The 19,023-nt window shown below is 46.1% G+C and overlaps 1 protein-coding gene across 4 annotated transcripts in view; it reads left to right on the top strand.

Moving 5' to 3' along the window:
- The window catches only part of CLSTN1 (calsyntenin 1), a 59,655-nt gene that overhangs the window by 36,842 nt on the left and 3,790 nt on the right, over positions 1-19,023 (top strand). For 2 of the 4 annotated variants that reach the window (XM_083453816.1, XM_083453817.1), the window contains 12 exons: positions 811-996; positions 2,932-3,180; positions 5,507-5,628; positions 5,899-6,061; positions 8,058-8,108; positions 9,716-9,873; positions 11,465-11,613; positions 12,994-13,220; positions 13,864-14,034; positions 15,519-15,664; positions 16,446-16,584; positions 17,652-17,836. In XM_083453816.1, the coding sequence (XP_083309942.1) occupies positions 811-996; positions 2,932-3,180; positions 5,507-5,628; positions 5,899-6,061; positions 8,058-8,108; positions 9,716-9,873; positions 11,465-11,613; positions 12,994-13,220; positions 13,864-14,034; positions 15,519-15,664; positions 16,446-16,584; positions 17,652-17,836 (1,946 nt within the window). The remainder of the gene's footprint in view (positions 1-810; positions 997-2,931; positions 3,181-5,506; positions 5,629-5,898; positions 6,062-8,057; positions 8,109-9,715; positions 9,874-11,464; positions 11,614-12,993; positions 13,221-13,863; positions 14,035-15,518; positions 15,665-16,445; positions 16,585-17,651; positions 17,837-19,023) is intronic. The other 2 variants (XM_083453819.1, XM_083453818.1) reach the window with 1 other exon arrangement.

A 19,023-nucleotide genomic window follows, 5' to 3' on the forward strand; every position in this document is an offset into this window, starting at 1 on the left:
TGGGCACCACAATTTAAGAGCAATATTGACAAGCTGGGACTGTTTGCACAGGAGGGCAACAAAGATGATAAAGGGTCTGGAAACCAAGCCTTGTGAGGAACAGCTGTGGGAGTTGGGTATGTTTAGTCTGGAGAGGAAGAGATTAAGAGGTGATATGATAGCCACCTTCAAATATCTGAAGGGCTGGCAGTGTCACAAGGAAGACAGTGCAAGCTTGTTTTCTGCTGCTCCAGAGGGTGGGGCCCGAACCAAAGGATTCAAATGACAATGCAGGAGATTCCGACTAAACATTAGGAAGAATTTTTTGAGGGTAGGAGCTGTTAATCGGTGGAATGTATTTCCTGGGAAGGTGGTGGACTCTCCTTCATTGGAGGTTTTTAAACCAAGGTTGGATGGTCATCTGTCAGAGATTCTTTAGGTGTGATTCCTGCATTATAGGGGGTTGGACTTAGATGACCCTTAGGGTCCCTTCCAACTCTACAAAAGCCCACCCTGGGCCTGTTGGTTTGTGACAACTACCACCCAGTTCCCAACCCTCTCAAGGTGTTTGAGAGGGTTGTGGCACAGTAATTGCAGTTACTCTTGGAAGAAAAAGATCATTTGGACCCATTTCAGTTCTCAGCTCAGGCCCGGTTGTAATAGGAAGTAAAATATTTTTAGTTCCTGACTCATCACCTTTGTCCTTCTGAGGCTGTGGTTTTGTACTTCTTTATATTCTCTGCTTTCTTTTAAAATTGGATTGCTTGAGGTACGAGGGTTTGCTAATGGATCTTTACTGTTCTCCCCTACCCCTTCCATTTATGAATTCAGGCTGGAGCAAAAGAATGGAGTACGAACCTGGAACTGGCTCCCTTGCTCTCTTTCCCAACATACATCTGGAGACATGTGATGAGCCCATCACCTCCGTGCAGGCCACAGTTGAGCTGGAGACCAACCATATTGGGAAGGGCTGTGACCGAGATACTTACTCTGAGAAATCCCTTCACAGGCTCTGTGGTAAGTTCCTTTGGTCTGACTTAGGCCTGTCGAAAATCCACGTCTTCCTTTTATCTTTATCTCATTTCAGATAGTCAGTGCACAGTCTGCATAACTCACCTCCCACAAATCAGTATTTTTAAAATCTTAAAACTTTATAAAATTAAACTATTTTGCTGTTGTTATCATCCGTCTGTCTCAAGAGACAACAGAGTGCATTTCCAGGAGTAAAGTCAGGCTGCTGAGTCAGCAGCACCAAAGTGACCTCCATGGGGTGCAAGCCTGGGAGACCTGGGATGCCCAGAAAACAAGACCCCCCCCCTCTTGGCCTTACTGGTGTGGTCCAAAGGAAAGCAGAGCAATACATTTGGCACCAGCTTAGCTGCAGGACTTGCCAGAAGTACAAGGCACTCTTCAACCATCTTAGGGACTGCACTTCTGATTTCTGTAGAGTTTACTCCATAGTCTTTTCTTCTCCTGAAGATATTCCGCAAAGCAGCAGAGGTATAGGATCAGAGTTTTATTTCTCCTAAATAGGCTACCTTCCCAGGTTGACGAGCCCCATCTGCCCCTATAATAGAACTAGAATAAATATTATGAATGGAAGTAACTATTCTTAATAAAAGGAGCAGATACTTCATCTGGTGTCTGTTACTTGTTCTTCATTTTATTTAAAGCCCTCAGCTTTTCTTTTAAGTGCATTTCTTTCATGTACTTTGTACAGTAGGCTATTTTCTAAACACACAAATGCACACTTCTCTGTCCTCCTTCCATGCAAACAAAGAGTCAAAAGACACATTTCCAGCCAGGCAAAAACACTGAGTGAGTGTGTGAAGCAAAACCAGTGAGACGGATAGCCTGGAGAGGGTCCTATGGGTCAGATAGAGAACCCTGGAGGGCTGCATTTGGCCCCCCGGGTCTGAGGTTCCCCACCCCTGTTGTAAGCATTGACAGACCAGAGGTGGGGGAAGGTGGGCACTCCCCTTTAGCATGTGGCCTTTAAAACAAAGGATAACTCATTTATTTGTGTTACTGGTTTATAACCCTCCCTTTTTTGTTGGTTTGCTGGAAGTGGCTAATGCACACCACCACTGGCACGAAATATCAGGGTGAAATTATAGCAGTCTTTATCTGTTGCGTGTGAGTTGGTCTCTTTATCATCAGCTAGCCCACAAGTCTTTATTCACAGCTTCTCCTGCTGTCTGCCTCCTCTGGGAAAGACCAGAACTAGGCCATAAACAGTGCAGAAGGCCAGAAGAGGCAGGTGCAAACCTGCACCTATATCCCTAACAGTGTTGTATTATTCTCTCTTAACTGTAAGCTCCTTTGGGAGCCAATCTTGGCTGCATAGCATGGTGTCAGTATCCTTACGAACAATTCCCAGTGCAAGCTCTTGAGAGATGGCTTTGGTCTTCCTCCATGGCTCCTGTCAGCTGAACATTTCTCCAAGGGAACGAGCAACGATGGCAATTGTTAGGACAGGGTTTTGTCCCTTCCCTTGCTCCTGAGAATTAAACAGCCTCAGCAGCAGCAGTGATGGCTCATGGAAGGCTGAGCTTGAGGGACTGGATGACAGAAGCCATATGAGAGGAGGGAGCTGTAAATAGTGATGGATCCTTCTTCAGTTTGAAGCAAGAACTCAACAAGAGAAGGGCCATTAGAGCATAATGCAGTTCTCAACACAAAGTGCAGAGATACTGAAGGCAGTGGAACCTGGATATTTGCCAGTGGGTTAAATGAGGGGGGGCATTTTTAAAGTTGTGGGGGTCTGTCTAGCTCCACTACAGTGGAAGTTCAGGAAACAATGCTGACTCTGAATTCTTGCCGCTAATTCTGTGAAAGCGTAGCATTTTTTCCTAACAACAGATCACACACACACACACACACACACACACACACAAATGTGTTTCCTTTGTTGGCAGTCTGCTGTGACATAGTTGATGGTTTTAATTGCAGGTGCTTCCTCTGGCACAGCTGAGCTCCTTCCTCCTCCGAGCAGCACGGCAAACTGGACAATAGGCCTTCCGACTGACAACGGCCATGACAGCGACCAGGTCTTCGAGTTCAATGGCACCCAAGCTGTGAAGGTCCCAGACAACGTTGTCACCGTCAACATGAAAGAGCCTTTTGTGATTTCAGTGTGGATGAGGCATGGGCCTGGGGCCAGGGAGAAGGAGACCATCATCTGCAACTCAGACAAGACAGGTTGGAACGAGTAGAGAAGGGAACCCTTGGGCTAAAAAATGGGGGCTTTTAGGACTGGCTGAACCATTGCAATGCCACAGAACGTTAGCAAACATTCCAAGTTCTGTGAGTTGGAGGGAGGGAGAACCTGATTGCATCAGTGTAAGAATGGTTGCCCAGTGCTCACCATTGCTATTCCATTATAATGTGCAAAGGATGCTGCAGTCTGTTCTGATTTCGTGTGTTTGGTGTGGGTGAGGGGTAGGGTTGGTGGTGGTGGGTAAATGTATCTGATTCTTCATGTTAGCGGCAGTCAGAAGTGTGGGAGTTGCTGCTTTCCAGTTTTCTCCAGCAGGTGTTGCAATATGATCCCTCAGTATGCTCATAAAAAATGAACGGAGTGCACAAAAGTCTTGATTGACATTTTCTGGGAAAACATGTTTTTCTCTTCTGTCCTGCATTTTCCCTCCCCAATTTCTTTGTCGAGAGCATCAGTCTTTGAATGATACCAACTCTGGAAGGTGGTATTGAGACAAAACAGATGCAGTCATTTGGGTTTTGTACATTGCACCTCAACAGTGCAGAAAGCAATTGCGTGTCTTGTCATCTTGAGGCTGAAGCAGCCATTTTGAGCAACTAAAACTTTGATCTCCCAAAACTTAACCTAGCCTTCCCTGAGACGTAGTTGAACTACAGCTCCCATCAGCCCCAGGCAGTCTAGCAAACAACATCTGGAGGGCACCTTGGGAAAGGGCCTCTTCCTCCTTTTTGATCAGTCTCCACTTAATAAGGGGGAAAGATCAAGGCATATCAGTCAAAAGCTGGCTGTGTTCAAAAGTGCTCTCTTCAAGCAGAAGCTTCCATGCTTTCACTTAAAAGAATTGGGGTAAGGCCAACTTAAGATGTTTCCCTTAATTAAAAAGAGATCATCTGGGATCCTGAAAATAATTAGGTTGGAGATGAAGCTTTTAAAACATGGGTGAATTATTCCATTCATTCTTGCATGTGGTTCTGCAGAAGGATGCTCTCGGCCACGGAGAATTTGATTCCTGAGTACAGCAGATTTACATGACAGTTTTCTCTTATCTTGGTGGTAGTGGCTTAAAGATGGATTCATGTGAACGCATCCCCCAGTATGTGTTGGTGCGTTGTGAATCTTTTCTGCCCCTTCCTCCCAGATGGCTCCAAAAACCCCTGAACTCTGTGGCCAACTATTGTTGAGCAATCTGGATTTTTTTTGCAGCTTGTCAAGCAAGCCTGTGCTCTTGAAATCCATTGTAATTCAGCCCCTTTCCCAGAAACTAATTCCATGCTTTTCAGCACAGGGGAACTGTCATTAAATCCATGCACCCTTATCAGCAAAGTTGCTTTTCTGGGTCCCTTTCACACTGAATGGGGAAGCAGGAGTGCTCTTGTGTGAAAAGCCACCCTGGCTCTGAATTCCAGGCTGAAGGCTGTCACGAGACTAGCAAACCAGAATACTGCCATTTATTCTTTCACTTCAATGCTGGCCTATTTTTTCTTATTGCACCTCTGTGCAAAATTTGGCTGAGCCATTAGCTGAGAAGCGGACATTTTCCTGAAATGTCTTGGACTGTCAAAGAGCAATTACTATGGAACTGCCCTAAGGGGAGGCATTTCTGCCATGGAAATGGTCTCCCTTTGATTAGGCCTCCTGCATCCTTTTTTGCTAAGCACCTCCTTTTACTGCAGGGGTAGGGAACCCTCAAGCTGAAGGGTGCAGAGTTGGCCTGCCAGGCCATGGTATTTTGGGGCAAGCCACACCTATCCATCCTACACCTTGCTGTCATACCTGACGTCAGGTGTGGGGCAGGTAACGGCAAAGCTTCAAAGATAAACTTGAGAGCTTAAAGTGAGTTTCCTTTGTTGGAGTAAGGCAGCAGCGTTCTCCCTCCTGGCACTGCTGCTTAACCATCTGAAAAGCAGAGTGCAGGGCTGTTTAAAAGCCCTCATGCAAGCAGCCCTGCCCCACTCTTGACCCTGCAGTTTTCTGTAATTTAAACAGCAGCATGGGGCTTCTTGCAAAAGGGTTTTCAGGCAGCATTGAAGTCCTGACAATCGGAGCTTCAAAGCACAGCATTGCTGGATGTCTCTGTGACATCAGGTGATTGGCAGACGGGGAGCCCCACCCACCCATCAGATTTATCCCAGAAGGGGTGTGGAGCTGAGGATCTAGCCCACCTGCTGGAAAGGTTCCCCACCCCATGCTTACGCTGTGACAAGAATGTGCTGGATTGTAACATGTATAACAGGATCCAAACGTTCACTAGCTTTACAACTGGAGGAAAGGGAAATGATAACACGTGCCTGATCTTTCTTGGGACAGATATGAACCGACACCACTATTCCCTCTATGTGCACAATTGTCGTCTTGGGTTCCTCTTTCGTCAAGATCCTTCAGAGGGGCAAAGTTACAAACCAGCAGAATTCCACTGGAAGCTGAACCAGGTGGGTCTATAAGAAGAGGCAAACCCTGGGTGTAATATTAGACGGATCAATAGCCAGTCTTTGTATGTCAATTTGCAGTAGGAAAAGGCCAGCCCTCTGTGAAGTGTTCATTATGGAACCGTAATGGGGTAGCGATACAGTAACACTCCTGCTTTCGGTATCTTTGACAAAATTTAGCTTTTATTATCAAGAACTGGATGTGAAAGGAAGTCATCCGGCGCAAAGTGGAGGTTCCCTCCCTCCATTTAAAAACTCTTGTACCTTTTACAGGTGTGCGACAAGGAATGGCATCACTATGTCCTCAATGTCGAATTTCCAGCAGTGACCCTGTACGTGGATGGAGTTTCCTTTGACCCTCTATCAGTGACGGAAGACTACCCGCTCCATCCCTCCAAAATAGAATCCCAGCTGGTGGTTGGAGCCTGCTGGCAAGGTAGCTTACCTTTTTTTTTAGCTGCAGGCTTCTCAAAGATGGCAGAATAGTTATAGGTCATTTGTCCAGAACTCTTGTTGTTCTAGTTTGTGGGCAAAGTCCACCTTAGCTTGCATCTCTGCAGCGAGACTGTGCAAGAGAACAGATGGAGATTGAAAATAGCAATGCATTTTCAACGGGGAATGCATAGGAGCTAATTGTGCAGCCTGTTCTCTCTCTTCCTAATTATATTGGGATGTCTGTGAAGCCCAGGTGATTGGCATGCTCACAGTCTGTTGGCAGAGTTAAATAAAAGCAAAACATTTGCTGCAAATCTTGAGAACATCAGTGGAGAAAACCTCACCTTGGAATGAAGAAGTTGTGCTTTTGAACTTGGTTAGAATTTACATGAATGCTAAATTTATTGTTTTTTCCTCCCTCTGGGGCCACACGCTTGGTTTTGAGGATTTTGACGGAGTAATTTACCCTCTGTGTCTGTGTGTTGGAGGATTTTGCTGCTTATGTCTATAAAAAGAAACACAGCAGTAGCTGTAGGTTTTAACATGCAAAGCAGGTTTAAACGGCCGTTCCCTCGAGGATGCATATTGCTGAATCACAGCCTTCAAGGCCACTGACGCTCTCCCTCGTCAGCATCTTGAGAAAATGGATTCCGGGATTCATCCCAAGAGCAGAGGAAGGGATGTAGATCACCAAACGAAGACACCTGCTGTATCTAGGCTAAAGGGGGGGGGGGAGTTAGTACCATAAATGGCATATTTATTAATATGATTAGTATCCAGCTAAGTCCTACTCAGAGTAGGACCCATTAAAATCAATGAATCTAAGTTAGTCATGGCCATTAGTTTCAGTGGATTTACTCTGAACAGGGTAATCTTCAGAATACAATCCCTAACTATATTGTATCCTGGAAGACTATTTCCTGGCATATATTTAAAGCTTTTGAAATGCAATTTTAAATGTGAAAATGATATAAAGAACAGAGGAATCTTCCTGAATGCCTGGAAGCACTCTCACTGCAATGTCGGCATGTGCCGATGGTTTTCAGAATGGTTTCTCTGTGCTTCCTGATTTGTAAGGTCAAAATGGCACTTGGGTGTCCCTAAGAGGCAGTTATTTGTTCCCCTTGGGTGTGTTGAGCGATTGCAGTTTCATCTTATGCAGTGAGGCTTAGCAGGCCTGGCGGGTCATGCCCCATCCAGCTGTGGCTCAGGCTTACGCCTGTAGTGGAATGAGGAAGGTAGTAAGATCAAATGCACCACCTTATACTGCGTTATGGGGGAGAAGAGAGATTTGTATGCTTCCCTGTGTGTAAACTTCTGTTCAGCGGGAAAGAGCCGTAGCTCAGTGGTGGAACTGCTTTTCATGCAGAAGCTCCCAGGTTCATCAGTTCTTGGCATCTCTATCATAGGGCTGGGAATGTCCCCGTCTGAAATCCTGGAGAGCTGCAGCTGGTCTGCATAGGCAGTACAGAACTAGACTGTGTAAGACAGCTTGCTGTGTTCCTATGTCTCAAGGGAAGGGTCCTAGTGCAGATGTAGAACACCTGCCTTGCATGCAGAAGATCCCAAGTTCAGCCCCCTGCAGCATCTCCTGGTAGGTCTGGGAAAGGTTTCCACCTGAAACCTGCAATCGAATTTGTCCCTTTCCTTTATGTTCCCTCTGAGTTCCTTCGCATCATCCCTGCTACACTCTGCCGCACATGAAGATCCATCTCCAAGTGTGCTCTCTGGAAAGTGTCCTTCTGCAGTGTTCTTGGGGTTCCCTGATACAAGGCTAATGGTTTCCTAGGCAGGAGGACCAATATAGGAAGGGGAGAGAATTTAAGAATATATATATATATATATAGTACTGAATGCAGAGAGGGAGATGGGCATCTGGTAAACAAAGCACGTCCTCCAAGGCATGTGCACTGCGTCAGAGAAACCTCCAGGTCCTAACCACCCGGTTCCTTTTTCTCTTCTCCTTGTTCCTATCCTTTCGTCTTGCTTTTCTGCAGAATATACAGGAAATGAGAATGACACAGAAAAAGCGACCGAGACCCCTGCAGGTTGCTGGTGTTCTTACTTATTCCCCCCGTTTCACTTCTAAGCTGAGATATCGCTTCATCTCACACATAGCATGACATGCCAGCATTGCATTATGGCCATCGAAGCTACATTATTATTGTGTTGCTGGGCTTGTTTTCTTCCATTGTGCTTCTTTTTTTTCTTTTTATTGTTTGGTTGTTTCTTGAATGTTCACTTCTATTCTTTTTATCTCCCATTGGTGATAATTTCAAGATTAAAAGCAGTTTAAAAGGCTGCTTTGAAACGAGACAGTTTGTCAATTGCTTTGATGGTTCAGCCCTCGCTGCATGCAAAGTGAGGGCAGGTTGTTGCGGTCACTTGCAGTGCTCATTGGGCAGCAAATTGCTCCCTTGAATCGAATGGTCAATCAGAAGAGCTGCCTCTTCTATAAATTTCCATGTCCCATAACAAGAGGATGGAGGAAGCGCTGGAATTACTTGCCAGCCGATATGTTTGGGGAGGGTCTATTACATGCACAGCTGTAAAACTCTTGTGACTTGCAGCTGATATTTCCAGGTCTGTTGGAAACGGTTCGGTGGATTTAACATCTCTGCTTGAGACAATTAAACCAAGACTTTCGTTAATTTTAAATTGCACCTTTTATATGAAGTGCTGTACAAGGTAGAAGAATACCTTCTAATTATTCTCATCTTGAACGGTGAAGTTAAAAACTAGCTTTTGAGAACTGTTAAATAATAGAACTAATACTTAATTTTGAAGAAGGCTGTCATCCAATTAAAGAAATCTTAGATTAATTTCTGTAGATCTTGATAGGTTAACTCTGTGTATGTGCATATGAATAGTTCCAAAAGGTAAAAAGCATCCTTTTATTTTTATTTTTTTAGACTGTAGAAGTGTGTCATGGTTAACATCATATTAGAAGAGCTGTGTTGGAATAGCCCCTGCAAAGATTGGTATTCCTAGCTTCATCTTCTCCTCATAGCTTCAGGAAAGGACAGTAGCTCAGTGGTAGAGTATATACTTTGCATGGAGAAGGCCCCAGGTTCAATCTGTTGTATTGTCAAATGGGGTTGGAAAAGACCCCTGGAGAGTTGCTGCTAGTCAATGCAGAGCTGAAAGGTCCAGTTTTCCAAGTCAGTATGAGGCAGCTTCTCACATTCAGTAGACGGAAACTGCTTCCAAATGAGGTAGCTTCCTGGTGTCTAATTGAGTGGCAATTGTTACTTGGATGGACTGTTGTGAAAATATTTTATTTAAGTGCAGTTTCCGTACTGCAGCTACGAAGGTAGCCTTGGCCTTTTGAAGAGCCTGCTTCTAAGGGAGAAAATCCTGTTTGTGATAACCAAAGGATTGTGCCCCTTTCCTTCAGCACTGAGTAGGGTCATTCCATCCTCGCCTCAAAAGCCATGTTTATTGCATGAGTGGACGTCTTTCGTTCTTTTTGAGTTCTCTATCCCCCCAACCTTTGTGCTTGAACATACCTGCAAGGTTAACACAAGAATGGGCACTAAACTAACCCGCATGCCAGTTTTAAGAACAAAAGCACAGTTGGCACTTTAAACAAACACACGCACCCCCCGGAACAAACTTGTATGATGCTCAAGATGTCTTCCTTTGCTCCATAAAGGTGGAGAGCTCCGCATGGCCCAGTTCTTCCGAGGCAACTTGGCCGGCTTAATGATCCGCTCTGGTAAACTGGAGAACAAGAAGGTGATTGACTGCCTTTACACCTGCAAGGAAGGACTGGATTTACAGACCTCAGACGGCGTCGGCAAAGGCCTGAAGGTAAACTTGTGCAGCAGAGGGACCCTTGATCCATTGGCAGAACAGAGATCAATTAGGATGACATGTTATGTGTCTCTCTCACACACACATCCCCCTCTCCTTTCTCTAATGAGAGCAGGAATGACGTCTCTCCCGGCACCGCCTGGTGTCTCTAAAGCAGGGGTATCTAAAAGGAGGAAATCAAGGCCAGGGAGCAGATAACATGAGCTCCCAGCAGAGCTGGGGCTACTTAAACCTTGCATGCCCTGCAGGAAGCCAGGATCCAGGATGCTCAGACTGGCATTGAGAGGGTGTGGGTGAGCTTTTGCCACCAATCAGCCTGAAAGGACCCGATTGCTCTGTATTGTAAACTGTCTATTTATTTTAGCGTTTTAATTTTGGCCTTGGATGCCTTGGCAGAAAGACAGTATACAAAAGCAATGATGTAACCTATTGGACCAGGGACTGCGTTCAAGCCTTGGGCATGGTTAGGAAGGATGTATTCAGTGCATACATGGGTACACACTTGCCACTCACACACAGCACATGCACTGCACGCATTTGTTTTTAACTTGTATTGTGTATTACTGTAATGTTTGTTGCTGCTTTAGTTTTCTGTACAGCACTTAGAGACACTTCTTGTATAATAAGCAGTGTAAAATGGTCTAAATAAATATGGAAGATGCATTTGGATTATGTTTTAATTGCCATATTATTGGGGAGCTGCCGCCAGTCAGTGTATACAGAGCTGGATGAGCCTTTGGTCTGAAACGGCTCCCTTTGTGCTTGGGATTAATAATCATCCCATAAATTTGCTTGGAATTCTCTTGTATTGGGAGAAGCAAATTGAGGGAGAAGAATTCTCCCCCACCCCCATACACCTTTCTTCTCTTTACTTGCTGAGGCATGGAGAACTGCGACCTTGCAGTGACAAGGGGGTTGCGGCAGCATGGAAAATATGCATGCAGAATTAGATGGATTACTGGAGATTTAGGAACCTGCCCGGTCCTGAGGATGTTTTCTTGGATGGTGAAATACACCCACAGTTGCTACCTTACACCTACAGTTGCTATTGTGTTGCTACCTTTTCAAGCTAATTGGGAGCAGGCAGGCAAATCCCAGTTAATAAATTACTCTTTAAGCAGTAACTGTTGAAGAAACAGAGAGACAGAGGAAGCTGCCTTATACAGAGTCTGACCATTAGTCCCATTTAGCTCAGTAATGTCCACACAGGTTGGCAGCAGCTCTCCAGGATTTCAGACAGGGACATTCCCAGTCCTACCTGGAGAATCAGGTTCTGTGATCCCTGACTTTTGACCCTTCCCTAAAGACCCAGGGACGCAGTCAGTGTGGACTATACTGAGCTAGATGGACCAGCACTCCAGGATTTCTGGCAGGAGTCTCTCCCAGCCCTACCTGGAGATGTTTAGGATTGAAACTAGACCATCTGCATGCAAAGCAGATGCTCTACCACTGAGCTACTTTCGCCCTTCCTGTCTCTTCACAGAGGAGTCTTGGTCACAGAATTGCTTTATTTTAGCACTTCCTGGGTCTGATCTCTTTCCTGCCCCTGCTTCCCCTTCTCACTTCTTCTCTCTGCCTGATCTTCCAGATCCACATGAACCCGAGCCAGTCAGTGTTGAGCTTGGAAGGAGACGACATTGACCGGTTTGACAAGGCCATGCAGCACATCGCCTACCTAAATTCCCGCCAGTTCCCCACACCTGGGATCCGGAGGATCAAGATCACAAGCACCGTGAAGTGAGTTTCCCTTTGGGAGCAAGGCATATGAGACTCGGGGTCGTGGGTTTGAGCCCCACATTGGGCAAAAGATTCCTGCATTGCAGGGGGTTGTTGTTGTTATTTATTCAACTTATACACTGCCCTATACCCGGAGGTCTCAGGGCATTTCACAACAAGACCACAACATCAAACGAAAAGCGGTAACCCAGTAACGTCTGCCCCCCCCCAAAGCCACATTCTAAAAGGGTGTTGGATGTTAATAAGATCAACCAAAGGCCTGGTTAAAAAGGATCGTTTTCGCCTGGCGCTTAAAGGTGTATAATGAAGGCACCAGGCGAACTTCCCTGGGGAGAGCATTCCATAGACGGGGTTGGACTAGAGTCTCAACTCTACTCAGTTGTCTTGAAGATGCCTCCACATCTCAGGGATAAGATTATTATGGTTATCAAAAGAAACGCTGTGTTGCATCTGCAACAGCACAAACAGATGTCTTCATCTGCCCTAGCTACAACAAAATATGTCTCTCCCGTATTGGTCTCTACAGCCACAGCAGGCACTGCAACCTTCCAACAGTTTGACTTCTCCCCCAAAGGAACACTCTTCCATTGTCTTCCAAGACAGACGGCTGCCAACCAGTTTTTCAGAAAAGTGACTCGAAGCATCTTGTGGAAGCAAACAAAAACAACCCAAATTACTCGCTAGCAGCATGCATAAAAGGCAGACCCAACTCTGCCTGCCCTATTGAAAAGATGAGGGGAATAAGAGGATCCCCCAAACATACTCCACCCTCCCAAACTGAGGTCCAGAGGCATGGGGGAAATAAAAATATATTTGCCAAGCAACTGAAAGCACATAAGGGATGGTACCAGCCGTATCTTCCTGGGAATAGCATTCCACAGATGAGGAGCCATCACTGAGCAGAGAATGAAGAAGTTCCATGATGGAGGATGCTGCACTCTTGTTATTTGGGTGTGGCACGCACACCATGTCCTTAAGAGGAGAACCCTCTGAATGTGCCCATGTGTTTTATCTTTATTCAGAGCATTTGTGCCCCACTCTTTATCCAAACCGTGGCTTACCAAAAATTAATTAAAACAAGATAGTCCTTGCCTGCAGGCTTACAATCTGCAGAGCATGACACAAAAAGGACAGGGAGGGAGGAGAAGAAAAAGCAAACTCAGGCACCAATTCTTAAATAGTAGATATAGCTGCCATCTGGCATAGAGACAGCTCAGGGGCAGACAGAGCTGCTGTGTGGTTTCTAAGATGATCACTGCCCACATTTCAGACAGGCCCTCTTTCTTACAGTTAGTCCTGTGCTGTGTGTCTTGTCCTCCTGGGATACCTACCACCCTCTCTCTGGCATTGATGGCACCTTTCCCCCCCTTTTTTTGGCAGGTGTTCCAATGACGAAGCCTGCATCGCCATCCCCTTTGTGGACGGCTACATCATGGTCCTGCAGCCTGAAGAGCCCAAGATCAGCCTGAGTGGCATCAACCACTTTGCCCGCTCGGCTTCGGAGTTCGAGAGCCCTGAAGGGGTCTCCCTCTTCCCTGAGCTTCGCATCATCAGCACCATCACGCGAGAGGTTGAGCCGGAGGGCGAGGGAGATGAGGACCCCACAGGTAAAGCCCACTCACCTTGTTTGTGCAACACATACATGGGCTAGTGGCCTGGGGGCAGGGTCTGATACAGCCCCTGTTTTGAGGGATTATCAGAAAAACTTGGGGGAGAGGCTGGGATGGGGGTGGACAGAGAGTAGAAGAGACAAGGTGGGGGAAACAGTCGATGTTGAGGGGAAGGGGCAATGACTTTTCCAGGTAGGACTGGGAAAGATTCCTTGACTTTGAAACCCTGGGAAGCTGCTGCTGGTCAGTGCAGGCAGAACTGAGCTAGATGGACCAATGGTCTGATTAAGTGCAAGGCACCTCCTATGTCTTAAAGGAAGGGCCGTGGCTCAGTGGTAGAGCATCTGCTTTGCATGCGGAAGATCCTGTGTTCCTTTCCTAGCATCTCCAGGAAGGGCTAGTAGAGATTGAAGTCCTAGAGAGCCAGTGTCAGTCACACAGGCAGTACTAAGCTTGATGGGGCCAGTGGCTTGACTCCGCCTAAGGCAGCTTCCTAATGTAGGAAACATTCAAGATTCTAGTCCCTTAGGCAAATGGGTGAGCCCTGTGTCTGGCAAAAGCTTGGAAGCAAAGAAGACTTTCTGTGTGTTTTCCTGCCTTCCTGATCTTCTCCTCCTCCCCCCCCCCCTCTCTTTTGCAGTCCAAGAATCACTGGTGTCTGAGGAGATCATGCACAACTTGGATACCTGCGAGGTTACGGTGGTTGGTGATGAGCTCAACCAGGAGCAAGAGAGCCTGGAGGTCGACATGGTCCGGCTGCAGCAGAAGGGGATGGAGATGAGCACTTCCAACCTGGGCATGATCATTACCGGTATTGCACTTTCTTCCTCTGTACCTGAATGTGCTTGAAATCCTAATTGCATTAATAAGGCAAAGACCCCAGAGATACCAAGAGATGACTTAAAGTCTTAAATATATTTCAGTTTAGAGTCACAGTGATAAACCATTTTCTGAGCCGGCTGGTATTTACAAAACTGAAAGCAAGCCTTTTTAAAATGTTATTTAAGTTTCCCCGGAGGTCCCCTCAAAAATACATTATGAAAACCTGCATTCCTGTACATAAACATTTAACAATATACATCTGCAAAACACATTCTTATTAAGTGATCCACAAGTTTGCATAAACCTTTGGAACTGGTCTTTGGTTTTCAGGAGAATTTGTAGGCAAAATTAAGCTCCTCCATTCTCTTACAAAGGTGTCTTTGTGCTTTGTTCCTCTTGTGTGAAAGCAAGAATAAGGCATCCATGCTTCCTCTTAAAGGTGGCTTGATCTCTCATCAGAGAAACAGTGGGCTGTATCCAGTGTCAGTCCTGCTTAGAGTGGACCCATTGAAATCAATGTGTTCAACTCACTTGGCTCCATTAATTTCAAGGGGTCTAGACTTAGTTGGAGATAATGCATAGTGTCTCACTTGTTCATCGGCCAAGACAGCTCTGCCTTATTGGCAGCATTCAAGTGCCACAAGAATCGCCACAGAATAAGAGCAGGGGACATTTTTTTAGGCCAGACATGGAGTGTCTGTCTCCTCTTCCTCTCCACTTAGCTGGGATATTTAAAGCATTGGTACTGGTTAGATAGGCATATGATTCTGATATGTCAAAGGGCAGTTCTGTGGACCCCTTTCGCACCAGGGATGGAGAAGCCTGTGAACCTCCAGATGTTGTTGGACTCCCAGCTCCCATCAGCCCCTGCCAGCATGGCCGGGAATCAGGGTCCACGTCCAGTAACATCTAGAGAGCCACAGGTTCCCCAACCCTGCTGCAAACAAGCCAGGAAGCATGCTATTCTCTGTAGTTCCCCTTTTCATTTGATCCGGAACACTGTGGTTCAACAGTTTTGGAACATGCAACGTCAAACCACAGCTTACTGTCTTGGCTTGTTTTCAACCCATTAACCATAATTGGCTATACTTTCCCAGTTCGGGTTAAACAGGAAACTGTGCTTAGTGGAATACTTCTTCGTTTATTCCATTAATTTATAAAAAATATTTCTTAAACCATAATTTATTAAAGACAATGATGTAAATCCTTCATCTCAATTAACATGCAATATGGAATGTTTAAGGCGCCTTATGTAGCTGAAGGTTTTATATTGGTATTTTTACCTCCCCAGAATATATTTCATGTTCTTGACAGATTTCTGCTGTAACCAGTATTGGGGGGGCTACATTTCAGGTGGGGTGGGGGTACTTAGGTAGCAGTTTGGATGTTTTGTATAAAAATGCAACTTTCATATAAATGAGAGACAGCTGCCCCCATCCCATTGCCCTCACCAACATTTTGTGTTACCTCTAGGGGTTGATACTATGGCCAGCTATGAGGAGGTTTTGCACTTGATTCGCTACCGCAATTGGCACGCAGTGTCTCTGTTTGACCGCAAGTTCAAGCTGGTATGTTCGGAGCTGAATGGGCGCTACGTCAGCAATGAATTTAAAGTGGAGGTACGTCAGCAAATGTTGGCTTCAGGAGGTCTACAGGGACTCCTAGGGGTGTTTTGAGGAACTAGGCCCATTAGCTGAAACACCAGCTAATGCCACACGGAGAGCTAATGTGCATCGCGAGTTGAAATATAAAGCTGCCTCACGCAGAGTCCAACTGCTAGTCCATCTGCAAGGAGAGGGTGTCCCTTAACATGGCATTTTGTCAGCCATGGTTTTTATCCTTTTGTTAAAAAGAATCTGCTAACTGATTCAGAAATACATTTTTAGTCAATTGAAGAAGCAGCTGTCGCAGCCCTGGTGATGCTCATTTTACGAAGCATCTAGCTGCCGTTCAGAAAATTATAGTGGATCCCTTCTGTACGCTTACAGCTGAACATGAACAGAGCCTTGCTGATGGGTCTGGCCAAAGGCCCACCCACTCTGCTATCCTGGTCCCACGGTAGCCAACCACAGGCTTATATTGGCAGTGCTCTCCCCACTTGCGATTTCCAAAAACTGGCCTTAAGGGGCATCCTCCTTCCAATAATGGGAGTTAGCCCTCATAGTCATTGTGGCTCATAGCCATTGAAATCCTTCCTTGTGAGTTTCTCAGATCCACAAAGTCCTTCCTTTGGTCCTGAATTTTCCACCATTCTGCTTCATTGGGTGACCCTACTGGGTCCTACTATTATGAGTCGGGTGTATGTAGAAAATGGGCACGGAAATGAGGGGGCTAGTTCTCACTCAAATAATCCCAAATTTCCCTTTTCTCTTCCCACTTGCCTGTCTTTTGTTTCACCAGGTAAACGTGATCCACACCGCCAACCCCGTGGACCATGCCAGCCACATTGCAGCGCAGCCTCAGTTTGTCCAGCCCGTCCACCATTCCTTTGTCGACCTCTCTGGCCACAACCTGGCTAGCCCTCACCCAGGATTTTCAGGTAAGGGCTCGTCCTGCCTTGGATGAGCCTCCTTTGACGACTGCTCTGCCCCCTCCAACCCACTCAGATAAAATCCTCTTCAGAGAGGCTCTTTTGCCACTTAGGAGAGGCAGATCTCTGGCTCTCTTCCCAGAGGTGGCTGATATATCAGTCTAATTGCATCCGAGCAGCACTTAATGTCTTGGGGGATATGAAATTCAAGTCTCCCTATGAGGCACAGATAGCCTGCTAGATTTCTTTAAAAGTAGCCTTCGTTTATTTTAAAAAAGGAAAAAGGAATTACAGCCTGTTTCTCCTTGAGCTCTCGGGGAAAGAGGGAGCTTTTCCTTTCCTTTTTTAAATGATTGCCAAGCCTGATGTTGGGATTTCACTGAAAGGTTACACTGTGTGGAGTTACTTATGGGCATTCCTTGGCCCCAACACACTTAGCACAGCCTTCATCAGCCCCAGGGGTGGGGGAAGCTGATGGGAATTGTAGTCCAGAAGATCCAGAGGGCATCAGATTAGCAGAACTAAGCTTTCTCTGCCATCTGTGAACAAGAGCACAATTTGTTTGGCAGTTTCAATAATGGAGAATTGGGAAGAGGCTGGCAGAATAATTCATAAACCAGTGAAGGGAGCCCAGGATGGGCATTCATAACCAGAGACTGTGGGTTCCAGTCACTTTTTGACCTCTGCCCCTTAGCAGCCTTGTCATGAGGCTGGGCCTCAATGAGAACCATTAGCCTTGGAAGTTGGAGTGAAGCAGTTAGGAGCAGCTTATGCTTCAGAAATGTAGATGAGCTAACTGTACAGCTGCTTGGGAACTAGTATACCTTTTTGTAACTACATGTTATAAACATGCAAACTGAGCAAGCATCATTTTTAGGGGGTGGTTTCCCGTATCACGCATATAGTGTGATTCTCTAGTGCTTCCTTCTCCAAAAAAACCTGAGTAGTCCTAGAAAAATTCCCCTGATCTCCCCACCACTCTGGGTAAGGAAGCACATGGCACGTGCTGCCTGCTTCTTCCTCTTCTGTGACCATCTAACTGTGCAATCTGCCTCCGTCTTCCAACCCTCTCCTAGTGGTCCCCAGCACTGCCACTGTTGTGATTGTGGTCTGCGTCAGCTTCCTTGTATTCATGATCATCCTGGGCGTGTTCCGGATCAGAGCTGCCCACCAGCGGACGATGCGGGACCAGGATTCTGGGAAGGAGAATGAGATGGACTGGGACGACTCAGCCTTGACCATTACTGTCAACCCCATGGAGGTAAAGGTTGTGCGGTGTTGTGGGTTTCTCTGTGTGGGTTCCCTCCTCTCCTCTTCCCCCTCCTTTCGCTCTTGCACTTTATCCAAGAGGGCAGGCTACAGATTCCTCTGAGGCTTCGTTCTTCAATAGGTGGTCCAAAGTTTGCATCGTGCCTGCTGAGCTTCTACAGCCAGCCCTCCAAGGGGGCCCACCCTTATCTCACCATCATTGGCATTCCTCTGCCACCAGCGCTCCAGCATCTTCCTCTGGCTTTTCTTTAAAGGCCTTGTATGTGAGAGGCGGGCCTGATGCTAAAGTTTATGAAGCATTTCACCCTTCACTAATTGATTTAAAAAAGGGTGGTGGTGGTAGGGACATCATTCGGACCTCCAGGCCTCTCTGGCTGGTCCTCAGGCCCTCACTGGCTCTCCCTGAGTGCCTTTATCCCTGAATGGGATGCAGTCTAAAGGGAGCCAGCTCTTGGAAGTTGTACAGGCAAACACACCAGCAGTTGAGGTCTCTCAAACACAAGACATCCATTAAACTGCTGTATCCTGAGCCAACTGAATTTTCCAAAAGTGCCCCTCAGCTCATTCTCTCCCTGAACATTCCTGGCTTCTGACCAGCATGAAACATCTACTTGGGCTGACCAGACTCTGGAACTCAACCGCTCTCTCCTTCCCCTGGACAAGAGATTGCCTGTTGCTGAACTTTGTAGGAGAGGTGCATCACCTGTCTGCATTTGGAGCTGCCTTGGTCTTTGGCTTGAGTCATGGGCTTGTATTTTCTGCCTGTATGGGGAAGAGCAAGCCAGAGGAGACTGGTAGAAGAAAGGACTTGGGTAGAAAGCCTTAGAAGTGAAAAAACAACATCACCACAATGGGTCATTGCTTGTGGGCTTCCCATTTGTGAGAACAGCATGGCCCTTCTTACCCGTTTATAAAGTATTTACCACTCTTTCAGTAAAAAAAAAAAATCAAAGTTGATTGCAACAAAAATGCATGAAAGCAAAAGTTTAAAACAGGCATCAATTAACTATTGTGGAAATATGGATTCTCCATTGCCTGCCTAAGCCTTGCAGAATAGAAAAGTTTTCAGTAGGCATTTAAAAGTTGCAACAGAAGGTGCCTTGCATTATTATGTCATATTCGACTAAACATCTACTCCGAATATACCCCTTGAATCTAATTGAACTAAGTACAGTGTAC

Source organism: Podarcis tiliguerta (assembly GCF_965153285.1).
Source record: "Podarcis tiliguerta genome assembly, chromosome: 8".
NCBI classification, from domain to species: Eukaryota; Metazoa; Chordata; class Lepidosauria; order Squamata; family Lacertidae; genus Podarcis; species Podarcis tiliguerta.